Source organism: Pleuronectes platessa, chromosome 3, assembly GCF_947347685.1.
Source record: "Pleuronectes platessa chromosome 3, fPlePla1.1, whole genome shotgun sequence".
In the NCBI taxonomy this organism is placed as follows: Eukaryota; Metazoa; Chordata; class Actinopteri; order Pleuronectiformes; family Pleuronectidae; genus Pleuronectes; species Pleuronectes platessa.
This window is the reverse complement of record NC_070628.1, coordinates 15,068,098-15,084,022: the sequence shown is the minus strand read 5'-3', so window position 1 is coordinate 15,084,022 and position 15,925 is coordinate 15,068,098. Positions and strand designations below refer to the sequence as shown.

At 42.0% G+C, this 15,925-nt stretch overlaps 2 protein-coding genes across 2 annotated transcripts; both read left to right on the top strand.

Moving 5' to 3' along the window:
* Positions 1–4,094: 4,094 nt before the first annotated feature.
* On the top strand, positions 4,095–6,086 carry exoc1l (exocyst complex component 1 like). The gene is made up of 3 exons (XM_053419151.1): positions 4,095–4,424; positions 4,765–4,943; positions 5,486–6,086. Exons 1-3 carry the CDS (start codon positions 4,304–4,306, stop codon positions 5,753–5,755), a joined length of 570 nt encoding a protein of 189 aa, XP_053275126.1. The 5' UTR covers positions 4,095–4,303; the 3' UTR covers positions 5,756–6,086.
* Positions 6,087–7,800: 1,714 nt separating this feature from the next.
* On the top strand, positions 7,801–15,919 carry smc2 (structural maintenance of chromosomes 2). The gene is made up of 25 exons (XM_053418394.1): positions 7,801–8,109; positions 8,299–8,448; positions 8,532–8,654; positions 8,742–8,780; positions 8,875–8,985; positions 9,079–9,123; positions 9,222–9,455; positions 9,651–9,800; positions 9,933–10,166; positions 10,431–10,590; positions 10,705–10,822; positions 11,223–11,361; positions 11,458–11,577; positions 11,678–11,882; positions 12,104–12,239; positions 12,600–12,724; positions 12,817–13,010; positions 13,127–13,270; positions 13,441–13,515; positions 13,759–13,878; positions 14,023–14,223; positions 14,312–14,428; positions 14,866–15,026; positions 15,150–15,297; positions 15,394–15,919. The coding sequence occupies exons 1-25, from the start codon at positions 7,942–7,944 to the stop codon at positions 15,577–15,579; spliced, it is 3,603 nt and encodes a 1,200-aa protein (XP_053274369.1). The 5' UTR covers positions 7,801–7,941; the 3' UTR covers positions 15,580–15,919.
* The last annotated feature ends 6 nt before the right edge of the window (positions 15,920–15,925 follow it).

Genomic DNA, 15,925 nt, shown 5'->3' with positions numbered 1-15,925 from the left:
TTAGTTCCTCACGGCAATCATCAGGTGGTATGGCCTAGTCGGTAGAGCATGCGTTCTCGACAAGAAGGATCCGGATTCGACTCCCACTGCATCCCATATTCAAGCCGACAATATACTAAACTCTAAAAGTTGGCAGGATTTCTCCAATTATTTGCAAAATATATTTCACTATGTAAATTTAAATTAATTAAATATAAAAATAGGAAAAAATTTAATTAAAAAAAAACAAAAACTGCGCGCGCAATTCCTGCGCATTGTGCTTCTGCGCAGGTGTGCGCAGTAGTCTTCTGCGCAGGATGTGAGCAATGGGCTTCTGCGCAGAAAGTGCGCAGTGGGCTTCTGCGCAGGATGTGCGCGCGCAGTTTTTTTTTTTTTTATTTAATTTAATTAAAAAAAATTTTTATTTAATTTTATTTAATTTTATATTTAATTTTTTTATATTTAAGTTTTCATCATCATCATCATTTCTCCGCGCTGGTTCAGGTGTAAATGATGCAAGACTTCACAGATGACTGACCTACGCAAGCCTGTAGCCGCCACCCCCCACAGGAGATTATGTGCTTGTGTGTGGCCCATTAAGTCTATGGTGTGGCCGCGGTGCTTCCCGGTTCTTCCCGGCACTACGCTGCCAGTGCGAACAGCCCAAGTATTTAACATGGGCGAGGAAAGGAGGCGGAGCGCTTTTCGCGGCGCTTCTACCTCCGGTGCGTCCCCGGGGTTAAAGGATGATTGTTTGACGTTAATGTATTGTTTTACATTGCATGTGTCACGTCACGTCTCCTATGTCGCCTGTACCAGGAGCCGTACCTGTCACTGGTTATCTTGGCTCGCTGTCTGGCAGGTAACCAGCCGTCCGGACCGCTCCGTGAAGAAGGAGGAGGAGATGTTTCTTTACTTGGAATGCGGCCACTTTATTTCTCGGATATACAGCAGGAGCAACACTCGCATCACCTCTAGGTGCTCCGTCACTTCTCGTTTTACCCACACTTTTATCGTCTTCTCCCACAATACCCTGGTGCACAACGTCACACACTACAAACTTTTCTTAAAGGGGCAGGCCATACCTGCAACACAACAGCTCTCGGTCTCATATACAGATGGCAAGAGAAAGCAGAGAGGGATTTTTACACACTGTCTGAAAAATGATTCCGACAGTAAAGGCAAGAGGTAGTGATGGATAAGGTTTTCTTTAACAAGTTAAGTCTTTCATTCTCACTTTCCACCTTAAAACTATGAAATGAACTGAAATATGAACTAGTTCAGAATTTAAATGGTGAACTATGAACGTGAACTATTCATGTTAACTTGTATGAACTGAACTTTGAACTAGTTCATGAGAGTAGTGAACTTGCACAACACTGGAGCTGGGTAATACAACAGGCAGGGTGATCTCATGAATGACACATAGAAATGAGGAAGCCCAGTTGAAGAAAGATAGAAAGAGGACATCATCAATAAGAATACAAAAATACCACATTACCACAAAATATGCACATACCATTAGGGCTGGGTAATACAAATGTCAATACTTCATCAATAGCAATATAACAAAAGTTCATTATATTAACCGATATGTTTATGCAGTGTGTAAGCACAGAGAGGAGGTGTTACACATAAATACTCTACCTCAGTATTGTATATATATTGCTGTTTATCGTTTTGTCGTTATCTGTCCATAAACTCAAAAGAAACGATAACATGACTTAAGATATTTATCATGATAATTATTGATAGTTAGTAAAAAAGGGGCTCCTGAAATAATTTTGGCCATATCGCCCAGCCGTACATATATACCATTGTAAAATCTGTTACCCGCTTTGTTGAATAAGTTTAATGAGAACACCAGTGAGTTGCTTTCCTATTTTAAACCACCTCGCCTGTAATTCCAGCCTTAGGCCTACTGTGCAATAAACAAATGTGTTCATTGGCTCGCTGCTTGTTTATTTAAGTTGTAACTATGCCAGCCTCATTAAATCTTCCCTCCTGCTCGGACTCATTATACCTGTGATTGCAGCGTCTCTGCCTCGTTTTTTCCCTCCTTAAATCTCCTTCCTTTGTGTGAACTCAGTTTGCCCCCTCGCTTTCCCTCTCCTCTCTGTCGTCACTTGCTCCTCCGGTTTGTTTGGATTATTCGTTATCTGCTTTTTAAGGATTCTTCCCCCCTTTCCCTACACCCATTATTTTCTTCTTTTATCGCATCAATTCCTCGCCCATCACACCATCCTGCATAATCCGTATTATATAGTCTTTAACTCCTCTCCGCAGTGTCATTGTTACTAGCTTCTCTGCTCTCGTTTCTTCAGGGCTTCTGCTGTTCCCTCAAGTCTCCACTCTCCTCTGCCTTCCCCATAGTTTCCCCCTCATATTCCACTCGACTGCACTTTTTCTATTTTTTTCTCTGTAGAAATCTTTGATATTGTCTTTCCACATGTGTCCCCTATGCTTTCTCAGTGCTCTTTCTTCTGCTAAACTCCTTTAATCTCTTCTCCAGTATCTTGTTCTCCCGTTGCCCCGTCTCCCTTTACTTCATCCTGCCTTCCAGATTCAAGCAGAGCTACCTCTCCTCCTTGCTGCCAGCTCTTCTGGCTTTCTTCTTCAGCTACACACAGCTTCTCTCTGCCCTCTTCAATCATACATCCCTACAAACCCTATTTTATTCCTACACTATGATAATTGATATAACTTTATTTCCTGTCATGGTTTCGCAAACTGCAAAGTCAGTGGGGAAATAACTCATGACTATATATGCTCTTAAAAATACAAATATATATAAACCTTTTTAAATATAGCAGCTTAAAATCTTGTGCATCCCACCACATATTGCAAAAACGACTCTTCTCTCATTGTTCCGTCATATAATAATCTTTCTGAGGCACATGACAGACATATTGGGGTTAAGGTTTATGATAAGTAAGTACAATAAACCTCATCTGTTATTCATGAGGTTCAACACTTGTATATTTCCCCCTCTACTTCCTGCCCATCCGCTCATCTTTCCATCTCAGAGGCAAAAAGCCTCTCAAGTGAACACCCACCAAACTATCATCAACAACTACAACAATAAAGCACTTAGCCGCGGAGCGACTCCTCTTTGTTTTCACAAATGTGACAAATGCAATGGAGCCGCACTTTTTTTTCTTCCTGCAAACAAATCAAATCAACACTCCGGTGTCGGTTGATTTTTTATTTTTCACGGAAAAGTCGTCCCTTGCTGTTTGATTTCACCGCTCGTGCACTGGAGCAGATCAAAAGTGTGATATTATGTTCTGTCTGATTATCAGTACATCCAGCAAATTGCTTTGTGGAGACGCGAACACTAAAGAAGTGTTGAATCCTTTATGTGCTCCAAAAAAAAATCCCTCCATTTAAGTGCTTCACCTCACTTGTAACTGTTCTCCGGGATTGAATTACTACAGGGTAATGGAAACCGTGCTGTGAGTGCTGTGGGACATCCTTCTCCCACAAAACAACCGTTTAATCACAGACAAACATTGGGCAGGGTGCCACATTATATATCAATGTCTCCATGTGAGTGACTGAGTGAGTGAGTGGACGAGAGACAGAAAGGCCACGGAAAGAATCACAGAGACGGTCTGTGTCTGCCGTGAGGGAACATACGGCATGACCACCTACAAACTACTTTAAAGGCTCCATCTTTGCTTTGTGTCAGATACACTTGACTCGTGTAAACACGAATCTGAGAGTGAAATCCATATTTGCAGGAAACTTGGGTCAATATCAGGATCATCATAATGGATCTTAATTGAAGCAATAAAAGGGAAGAATGATGAAACGATTGACCTTTAATTTCTTCCCTTCTTCTACTTGGGAAGTTAGTATGACTATGAAGCCAGTGCTGTAATGAAAGATTAACTTGGAGCATCAAACTCGCCTGCACCAGAGTGTGTGTGTGTGTGTGTGTGTGTGTGTGTGTGTGTGTGTGTGTGTGTGTGTGTGTGTGTGTGTGTGTGTGTGGGTGTTTGTGTGTGTGTGTGTGTGTGTGTGTGGGTGTGGGTGTGTGTATTGGAGCTAGAGCCCACCTCACACACAGCCATGTATTTTCTCACGGTCTGACCAGAGCCTCCTCCCTCCTCTCCGCTGCCAGGTCCCACTGTTGTCCTCGACCTCGATCTTCATCTTCTTTTTCTCAACTCTCTCTCTCTTTTTTCTCTCCTGGATTCTTTTTCATCTCTTGTCACTGCTTTATTCGTTGGACTTCTTCTTTGACTGTTTTTCTGCTTACGTGAAGGCTTTTTTCCACGACTGTCCACGGCTTTTATTGTTTTTCCTTCCTCTCACAGTAATGTCGTCTCTTCTGAGGGAGGAGATGCAGCGAGTTTTATTCCGACCTTCAAAACAGAGACTGGTGGAGTTCATCGAGATCGAGGAGCCGACGCAGGGACGACATTTTCTTTGTGTTGCAGGTAAATGGCTTTGTTGTTGGGAAATTGAAAGCAGTTTTTAAGGAATAAATATGTTTAAGTACTGAACACAATTCCAGGCCTTGGGTTCCTCCTATGATGCCTTGCCCTTTAGTAAACATTAGAATGATTATGATATTTAAAAATCTTTCAAAGATGCTCTCAGAACATGTGCTGACAATGTTACAATTAATTACGCTCATTGTATGAATTATTGTATTAAACACGGATTGTGTCAAATCTAAATATAGGTCTTACTTTTATTGCAGATGAATTTCCTTGTGCTGCACTGCACCGTTTCACTTTCTTTTAAAAAAGAAGTTGTATCTTCATTTTTCCACAGTTGCAAAAAACAAAGTGGTGCAGTTGTGTATAGTGCGATGTCAGATCTCTGAGCCGTCACTTAACACCGGCTCCAAGAAGACGGACACTAAACGCTCCAGCATCCAGGACAGCTACAGGAGGACTGAGGTCTGGTCCCTGCATGACCTGACTCTTGTGGATGGACGGGACCCCGATGTGGTAGTTAAACAGATTTCATCAGGATTTTCACTTTCAAGTTTAATATCAGAATATTTCAGATTTTCTTATTTTTCAATATTCTAAAGCATCAGTGTTCATAATTCACCTTCTATATAGTTAGAATTGCTTTGGAGCTGTGTGCTTTACCTCAAGCAATAAATACATTAAATTACAAAAACGAAGACAATCTAAACCTTAAGGTCTAATAGTTTCATCTGAAGCTTTCAATCAAATTACTGCAATCAAACATTAAAGTTTTCGTAGTCGGGGAACAATCACAGATTCTTCAGCATTCCATGATATTATGTGACAACCTTTAGTGTCTGGGAGAACTCTCTTAAAGCTTTTATCAACATTTTTACTTTAATAAAATGAAATAAATAAAAATAACTGTCAACTCTCACCACCCCCCTGTGATGTTAATTGGTTTGGTATCTAGTGTAATTATCAATCTGGGGATCTTAGCTCTGGTTCTAGAAGGTATATGCAACATATCTTGTTTACGTCATGCTGTCTCATTCTGTGTCATCCTCTGGTTCCAGGATGACCCATGTTTCCTGCTGCACTTTGACAAGGTGCGGACAGTGACGGCCGTCAGCTGCTCAGCCAAATATGCCATTGTGCGAGCCCTGGTGGCGCTCAGCGATCAGCACTGTAAGATGTCACTGAACCTCCGGAACTTTGACTGGAGCTACATCAAGCCCACCTCCTTCTACTCCAACCGAGGAGACTGTGTTGTTCTGACACAGATCTGCTTCTATGCATTCAACCTGGTGTGTCTGTCCATGTGTCCCGTGCCCCTCGATGCATAATGGAAGGAAAAAATGACTGTGTGTATTTGTGTGTGTGTTTGAGATTGTGTGTGTGTTTCCGTAATAAAACTGTGGCAGATTAATTGTATATAACGTGTCTTGAGTAGGAGGTGGGACCTAATTGTAGTCTTAATGTTGCTTCTGTTGCACAAGCGTCATTTACCAAGAAATGTGTTTTGCAGTCATATTCAAGTTTCAAGCAGCTTGGTATTTGTTCACAGGATAATTTGTGATGTTTTAATTAGCTATCCCTGAAAGTTCTCTATTCTGTGCATTACTGTAAAAATATTAGTTTCAAAAAAGGGAAAAGAAATAAAGCTATTCAGAATCCCCTGCCTTTCTTTGTATTTGGATATTTCCAAACTGAGCAGAAATTGTCAAATATGTGACTAGTTATGGAGAATATTTCAGATCACCTCCACTGAGGCCTACTTGTGTTACATGGCATCTTTCCTTTGTCGCACTACTTTGACCCCTTCTCCAGCAGGAGCTCCTGCCTTAAATCCAGACGACAGTCACTAAGAAAAAGGTAGAATAGTTGTTGTTTTTTTGTAAATTTTGTGTTTATCACGCTAGAGTTTACATTTTACAAGAAAAAATAAAATAATATGAGAATGAAATATTGTTTATCACGACATATGTTGTTTTATAAACAGTTTTTTTATGTTACATGTCTTCAACATTTAATTATTAATAGACAGTATGCTATATATGCTATAATCATTAAACACCTATCACACATTTACAAAAGCAGACAACATAAGTCTTAAGATGTTTCCAATGTGGCATATAAGGATTAAGACATTTCCCTGAAGTAACATTTGAAAAATCCCTTCAGTGTAAAAGTCCTGCATTTAAAATGTTGTATTCACCTAAATGTATGTCGTACAGTATTTCAAGCAAACATATTCAAAATAAAGAGAAGCTCTCTGTGGTTATTATAATAATACTACTAATAAATCTGATATACAATATGTCATAAGATTTTTATAACCGATGTATTGTAACTGACTGTTTGGTCAGAAAATAATGAGGAATAACTCTCAGGACTGTCATACACCCTGTAGAACCATTAAGAGTCCCACAGATAAGAGTCGAGGAGGCTAGTTGGCACTGAAAACTTATAAAAACACAATACTGAAGAAGTAGGAGAAGGTAAAAAAAAAGAAGCATTCTATCTAGAGAAAGACTGGAACCTGCCACCTGCACTGATAAGGACAGGGTGAGCAAAACAGAAAGATAAGTAGAAACCCCACTCAAAACCACCAACACAAGACTAAGTTAGGACTCTAGGCTCACAATTCAACATATCTCCAAAACTACACAAGATAAATACAACATCCTGACTAAAACATAATCCACTGCAGCCACTTCACCCGTTCTCTGTCACCTTGAGTCATCCCAGCCCCTCCTCTCTCTCAGAGACCTGATCATGCAAACCCAGTGTCACCCTCCAAAATAAACTCCCAGCCCCAACGCATGCTTGCTGTAAAAGAAAACAACATTCAACAGAAATATAATCATATGACCAGATGTTTAAGTGTAGGGAGCTCAAACATTGATGTGTTGACATGTTTACAAGAAATCTTTCTAAAAATGCCAATTTATTGTCTGTCACTCAGCTCGACTTTGCTACATTTTTGAATATCATGTATTTTGTCATCAAGTAGCATTATTTAGTAAATATATTTTCTTAAATTTCATCTTCATAAATCTTTTGTTTTATTTTTATTTCCAATGATTTCACACTTGTGTTTTGCTTCTATTTGTTTCAGCTTTCCGTCCGTAGGTGGTGACAAAGCGCTACAAGCAAATTAGGACCATTTAGTAGCGTCAAGATTTGCCTGACCAAAATAAATACACATACACGGAAGAGTGTTCCTTGTGGTGCATATTAGAAATTAAAATCCTGAATATTACCCATGATCTTGATCTGTAGATTCATGTGTTATTTAATACGCATATCTTGTTAAGATTGATTCAATGTATCAGTTATGGATCAGGCGGAGACAGGGCAGACTCACGGGTCCTTGCATGCCGCCAAAATTCAAGTGAGAGGAGAGAAGTTCCCTTCGGTCGGTTGTAAACACTGGGCTGTGACCTGGTGCCTCGCTTGTTCACTTCAGTCTCCACACGTCCTGTGTTCTACCTGTGGGACCTGCGGGCAGACAGGGGGCAGCTTCGAGATGCACATCAAGTCGATTATCCTCGAAGGGTTCAAGTCCTACGCCCAGAGGACGGAGATCAACGGCTTCGACCCGCTGTTCAACGCCATCACGGGACTGAACGGAAGCGGCAAGTCCAATATTCTGGACTCGATATGTTTTCTCTTAGGGATTTCCAACCTCTCCCATGTAAGTGTGCTTTCTACTCTATACCATGAAACGTATACAGTTTGTGTTGGACTGGAATATAAATGTAGTCCTTGTGTTCATCGTAAACCAGCTACGTAGGCGACACGTTAGCTCGTCACGTTCAGAGCTCCTGGTACACGGAACAGGAGGGTTCAACATGTGTCCTCTTGTTACGTTTCCTCTTGAAAGGTGCGAGCATCGAACCTCCAGGACCTGGTGTACAAAAACGGACAGGGTGGCATCACCAAGGCCACCGTGTCCATCACCTTTGACAACTCCAACAAGAGCCAGAGTCCTCTGGGGTTCGAAACCCACGATGAGATCACAATCACCAGACAGGTTGGAACAGAAATAAGGACACGATTTTTGTTATATGCTCTTTAATTGACACGGTATTAAACATAACTGCTTCATGCTCCAAGGTTGTGATCGGTGGGAGGAACAAGTACCTCATCAATGGAGTTAATGCCAACAACACCAGGGTCCAGGACTTGTTCTGCTCGGTCGGCCTCAACGTCAACAATCCACACTTTCTAATCATGCAGGTCAGTCTCTCGTGTGTCCGCAGCAGTTTGCATAGTTGTGGCTTTGGTCCTCTGTAGTATTGATGTGTGATGTTTCTGATATTTTAGGGGAGGATCACCAAAGTTCTGAATATGAAGCCACCAGAGGTAAAAACTAAACATCCAGTATCTCAGCATCAGAACATTTTCGTGCAGATGTTGCTGTTTTTTCTCCCCCTACAATAACAATCCCCTCTTTCAGATCCTTGCCATGATTGAGGAGGCAGCAGGAACAAGGATGTACGAATGCAAGAAGATCAGTGCTCAGAAAACCATTGAGAAGAAGGAGGCCAAGCTGAAGGAGATCCAGACCGTACGTTAAAGTTTCATACATATTTGAAATGGCTGTTTCTTGATTCGGTCACATGTCCAATATTAAACACCCTCTCATTGTTTGCCTTTTAAGATTTTGGATGAGGAAATTACTCCAACCATGCATAAACTGCAAGAGGTAGGTGGACTGCAAAACCACACATTTAGAACAATCCGGCACTGCACATTTAGTAGCCAATCATTCCCCCCTTTGTTTAAATGTCCTCCCTTTTGTAGGAACGATCATCGTACCTGGAGTATCAGAAGCTGATGCGTGAGATCCAGCACTTGTCGCGGCTGTATGTGGCCTGGCTGTTTGTGTGCGCAGAGGAGACTAAGCTGAAGTCAGCAGAGAACCTGAAGGGGATGCAGGACAACATCGCCTTGATGCAAACCAGCATGGCTGAGAATGAGAGCAAAGTCCAGGAGCTGTCAGCCCAGATTCACGAGCTGCAGAGGAAAAAGGACCAGGTATGCTGGAAGAGAGGGGGAGAACTATTTTTCCTCATTCTTCGATGTGAAACTTTTGTTGAGAATTTGAATATTTCCCCCCTGGATGACTGTTTCGGCTTTCAACAGAATTTCTGTTTGTAATCAATCTAGTGCAAAGTAATTGAATCAATGTTCATATTGCTTTGTAGCCAATCTTTGTATTCTCATCTGAAGGAGGTGAATGGAGTCTTAAAATCCTTGGAGGAAACTCTTGCAGACATGCAGCGAGTGGACGCCAAAGCCCAAAGTGCCTTTGACCTCAAAAAACAGAATCTAAAAGATGAAGTCAAGAAGAGGACGGAGCTTGTAAAGAGTATGGAGGAGGTAACGGGCCCATGCTACCAATTCATCTATCTACAGTGCATTACGCTCTCTGCTGGACCTGTGTGATCTCTTACAAAACAAATACTTGATGGCAGTAACAAAACTACAACTATACCTCTCATTCTTCCTCAGGACAAGAAGATGCACACGGTAAAGGAAAAGGAGGTTTCTAAATTGATGGAGGAGCTTCACACTCTCCAGGGGGAGGGACAGAAGGACAGCACAGCTCTTGAGGCCGCTGAGCAGCATTTCAAAGCTGTGTCTGCAGGTCTCTCCACCAATGAAGACGGAGAGGAAGCCACACTGGCTGGCCAGATGATGACTTGCAAAAATGACACGAGCAAGGCAGATACCGAGGCCAAGCAGGTGAGGACATCTTGAAAATATCTCCCTGGAATGTGATGTTTCAGATTACTAGTTCTTATTCAGTCGTTTTCATTTTAAATATTTATTCTGAAAAGCTTGCATCCACATTCTGGTTGCATTCTAAACGGAATGTATCCTTGAGTTGCATTTTTGTTTTGGTGTAAAATGCAACTACTAAAATACAATGCAAACTGCAATGTCCTTTTTTAATTAACAAAGTATTGTTTGTTCATCTTTGTCTCTGTTGTCCTTCTATGTGTCCAGGCCCAGATGACACTGAAACATGCCGAGGCTGAGCTGAAGACCAAACAGGCAGAAGTGAAAAAGATGGACGGTGGCTACAAGAAGGACCAGGACAGTTTAAAGGCTGTGAGAAGTAACAGGGAGAAACTTGAGGCCGAGCTATCCAAACTCAACTATGAAGGTACTTTGCATTCTTACGTGTGTGTTTTTCTCTGTACAAACAATTATTTTATTCTTCCTTCCCTTTCTGAAAATGTTCTGTGTAAAAAATGGGGGTGTGTCTGTCTGTCTGCAGATGGGAAGGAGGAAAGTCTGTTGGACACAAGACGACAGGTGTACAGAGAAGTCTCTAAACTTAAAGAGAACTATGAACGTCTCGTGTCCAGATTCCCCAATTTGCGCTTTGACTACAGGTACTCTATTACTTTAATATTACAATATATTCTGAATATCATCATACTTCGTTATGCTCCAAACAACAACAACCCAGTTTATTTGAGCTAACCGCCCTGCACACTCAAAGGGCAATAAGAACATGTGTCCTAAAGTGCACATAAGAGTAATCAGATGAATTGTTGTAATAAGTCAGTCAGAGCTAAGCGAGCTGGATGGGTGTAAGGGTGAACTGATCCTAAGTCAACTTTAAATGACTGATTCTTTAAGCTAATTGTAGGAGTTGGTCGAATTTGAGATTTTTGTGTGAACCAATTTTTTCCCCTAGTAAACTATCACCTGTCAATTGGTTTATAGTAATAAGAGAATTCCTAACAGATATTCTCAAAGTGTTTCATGCATTGTTTGTTTTTCTCGTAGGGACCCAGAGCGCGACTGGGACCACAGCAAAGTCAAGGGGCTGCTAGCTAACCTGATCACAGTCCATGACCTCTCTTATGCAACCGCACTGGAGGTGGTGGCAGGAGGACGTCTCTATAACATCGTAGTCGACACAGAGGTAATCCAGAGTCACTGTCGGTGTGCATGTCTTTTCTATTGTCACCACATTTAGTTGTTTATATTGTAACTTGGTGATGTTGGTGTCTTTTCTCAGGTGACTGGTAAAAAGCTGCTGGAGAAGGGAGAGCTGCAGCGGAGGTACACCATCATTCCCCTGAACAAGATCTCAGCCAAGACTCTCCAGGACAGAGTGGTCAGCAGCGCCAAGAACCTGGTGAGAGATCTCAACCCCCCCCCCTGGTTTGGAAATTAGATTTTGTTTGATGTTTATTCATGACACAGTCTTTTCTGTCCCTTCTCTCTCCTCTTGTCAGGTTGGAAAAGATAATGTCCACACTGCTCTGTCCCTGGTGGGCTATGAATCGGACCTGCGTAAGGCCATGGAGTACGTCTTCGGCTCCACGCTGGTGTGTGACACCCTGGACAATGCCAAGAGAGTGGCTTTTGACCGACAGGTGATGACCAAGACTGTCACTCTCGGAGGGGACATCTTCGACCCACAGGGAACTCTGAGTGGAGGTGAGAGCGAGGAGGATGAACATAGTGTATTTTTTGTCATTTGAGAAAGAAAAAACACTAAAGATGAGATTCATTTTTAACCAGAAGATGCTCAAAGTTGAGTTTATTGTATCTATTTTAGTTGCAACTTATCTGCCTGTTGTTAAATTATCTCAATTCCCACACAGAAGTATTCAAAAAGCAACTCCTCCCATTTCAATTCCCTTGTTTTTCTCTTCCAGGCGCTCGCTCCCAGTCGGCATCAGTTCTGACCAGTCTGCAGGAGCTGAAGGAGGTTCAGGACAACTTGAAGGAGAAGGAAGCCCAGCTGCACGATATTGAGCGACAGCTGGCCAGCCTTAAGGGCACTGCTGAAAAGTATGAAGATGCAAACACACATGAAATATATTACAATTTCTTGTTCTGAGATATATTATATATATTTTATTTTTTTTATTTTAAATCTGCAAATTTTGTTCAAACTCTCAAATAGCAATACTACGTTGTGTGTCAGTCAGACTATAATTCTGATGCAAATTGTCAATAAAACATTTTTAAATTGTGATGCTTGAATTAGACCCTCACAACAAACTGTATTCACAAGATAAATCCACTGCTGTCTTTCCCTACTCTGCCTGACAACATGCTTTGAAATCCACCTATCTATGTGGATTACATGATCACATTTCCCCCCCACCTAACCCCAACTCTTCGATTCACCACATTTGCTCCCTCCAGGTATCGTCAGCTGAAGCAGCAGCATGAGCTGAAGATGGAGGAGGAACAGATTCTGCAGGCCAAGCTACAGCAGAGCTCCTTCCACCAGCAACAAGAGGAGCTGGAGAGGCTGCGCAAAGCCATCGGTCAGAACGCAACTGGATTCACACAAATAGATTTAAAGTCACGTCTGTACTGTAGAAACGCATGCTTACTGTGGTGTGGTTGTCTGATCCAGAGGAGAGTGAGGAGACCCTGCGAGTCACCAAGGATGTGCAGAAGCGGGCGGAAGAAAAGTACAAGGTTTTGGAGAACAAGATGAAAAATGCTGAGGCAGAGAGGGAGAAGGAGCTGAAAGCTGCTCAGCAGAAACTCAATGCTGCCAAAGGCAAAGCTGATGTCTTCAACAAGAAACTGAAGGAGAAGCAGCAGGTACACCGGCCCCGCACACAGTTCTTCACAATCCTCCTTTTCATGCAATGTTTTTATTAGACTGAAATCTGCATCTGAAAAATGGATTGAATGTTTTCTTTTCTTGTTAAACTCAGGAGTCTGATGCTGTGGCCCTGGAGCTGGAGGAGCTGCGGAGGGAACAGGCTGGTTATGAGCAGCAGATTCAGGCTGTCGATGAAGCCATGAAGGCCATCCAGGAGCAGATAGACAACATGGCCTGCACTGTATCCCAGAACAAGGTAATGTGTCATTTTGTGTGTGTCTATACATGTTTGTGTATATGAAATAATATCATACCTCCAAAGGTTCAGATACGCTTTATATTTGCATGTTTAGTGGCGTTTATATGTCTAGAAAAGACTCCTTTCTCATTGGCCCTCACTAATCCTAATTTTCTCTGGGGATGTAGGAGGATGTGCGTAAAGCTCAGGAGGATCTGGCCAAGCAGAAGGAGGTGATCATGGCTCAGGACAAAGAGCTCAGGGTAAATATAGTTTTTGCTTCAAAACTTTGGTTTTTAAATCTTCTTAAGAAGGTTATCAGTAGAATGGTTTTAAGAATTAAATTATGAAATGAATTTTAGAGCACTTCACAAATCTCACTGTAAGAGGACATCATTTCACTTTCAGTTGTGGAGTGATCGATAATTCCACTGCTTGCACTTAAATATGTTGACTGTGTTATTAATTGAAGTCAATTCTTACATTTATCCATTTGAATGCTCCAGGGGAAAAGCACTGAGGCAAACAAGGTGAGGGAGCAGAACAATGAATTCCAGCTGAAGATAAAGGAGCTGGAGCACAACATCAATAAACATCGCAAAGACAGCCATGACGCCGCTGAAAAGGTGAACACCGACATTCATTTGCCTCTACAATAGTATAGTCTGTATAAATATATATATTCATATATATATATATATATTCTTATTTACTCTGATGTCGGTCTCTTAAACGTTTCTGCTTCCCTTTGCCTATTCCTCCTCCACCAGGTGTCTCGGATGCTGGAGGAACACGACTGGATCCAATCCGAGCGCCACTTCTTCGGTCAGCCCAACACCTCCTACGACTTTAAGCTCAACAACCCCCGCGAGGCGGGTCAGCGGCTGAAGAAGCTGGAGGAGACGACCAGCAAGCTGGAGAGGAACATCAACAAGAGGGCCATGAACATGCTGAACGAGGCGGAGGAGAGGGTGAGGACAAAGAGTCGGTGGAATACCAAAATGCAAAAACAGCATGTCCCCCAGGGTTCTGTCTAACAGTTGCCTCGTCTGTCTGCAGTACAACGACCTGATGAAGAAGAAAAGGATCGTGGAGAACGATAAAGCAAAAATCCTGCAGACCATCGAAGAGCTGGACCAGAAGAAGAACGAGGCTCTCAACGTGGCATGGCAGAAGGTCGTCTACCTTTTTAACAATTTCATTTATTTTTCTTCTATTTACGTTTGTCCCTTTTAGATCCATCATTGACTAATGTGCCCAAAATGAGAGTCAATTTGATCAGGAGGTGTTACAATGGAATCTATATCACTAGTTACTTCTTAACATATCTGGATGTGTTTGTCAAATCATTGAGGTTTTTATTGTATTTACATAAACAATATTAATCCATTGATAAAACATAAATTGTGAATTCTATGTCCCTATTCTTATTTTTGCACATTTCATCATGTGCTGATCTTTACTGAAGGGTTCAGCACTTACAATAGCGACCAAATTGAAAACTGAACAATGCTATTGATGAAGTGGTTTGAATCAGTTTAAATATTGTTTTTGGATATTGTCACTTAATATTCCACCATTGCTTAATTTGTCACGCTCCTCTCTCTCTGCAGGTAAACAAGGACTTTGGTGCCATTTTCTCCACCCTGCTGCCGGGGGCCACTGCTAAGCTGGCTGCCCCTCAGGGCTGTGGTGTGTTGGAGGGGCTGGAGTTCAAGGTGGCCTTGGGTAACACCTGGAAGGAGAACCTCACTGAGCTCAGTGGAGGGCAAAGGTCAGCAAAACCACTTATATGCTCATCAAGTGGGATGCATTTGTTGTTGAAATGTATTAAGTTCTGAGAGGTTACTTTGTCGTCATTTGTTCTCCACCAACCTGCTCGTGCTTGTGTTTTCAGATCCCTGGTGGCCTTGTCTCTCATTCTGGCCATGCTGTTGTTCAAACCCGCCCCAATCTACATCTTGGACGAGGTGGACGCGGCTCTGGATCTTTCCCACACACAGAACATTGGACAGATGCTGCGCACACATTTTAGACACTCACAGGTCAGTTCAAACCGATTGGTGCATATATGTACTATTTGGATTCAAGTTTTTCTTTGCAAACATCATGTGCAACATGCATTTGATCTCTCCCTCCAGTTTGTGGTGGTGTCCCTGAAAGACGGCATGTTCACCAACGCCAACGTCCTGTTTAAGACCAAGTTTGTGGACGGCATGTCCGCAGTGTCGCGGACTGCGCTCAGCCAGAATGACCCAAGCCTCCCCCAGAAAGGCCAGGACAAGGCTCGTCAGAGAGACAAGAGGATCAAACAGCTCATCAGCTAGTTATTATAAAGGAGCAGTAGAACGGGACACATTCACATTTAATATTTTCCTGAAGCAATATCACGTAACATAAGAAAATGTGGTATTTGTTAATAACTGATATGTGTATACTCAGGTTTGCTCTGTGGATAGTAATCACTCATAATACTTTTAAGAGTTCTGTCATTTATACAACAGTTGTCTTGTGAAGACCCTCAGGCTGTATTTCTGTTTCATGCCATGTTCTCTCTTTCTTCAGCTGTTTGTTGTGTGGAGCGATTCACATTTTAACTGTAAATGTTTTTCTCTGTCCTGTCTGTTGTCCAACCTGTGTCTATGCTCTTCCTGATCAATTGTATATGTGACC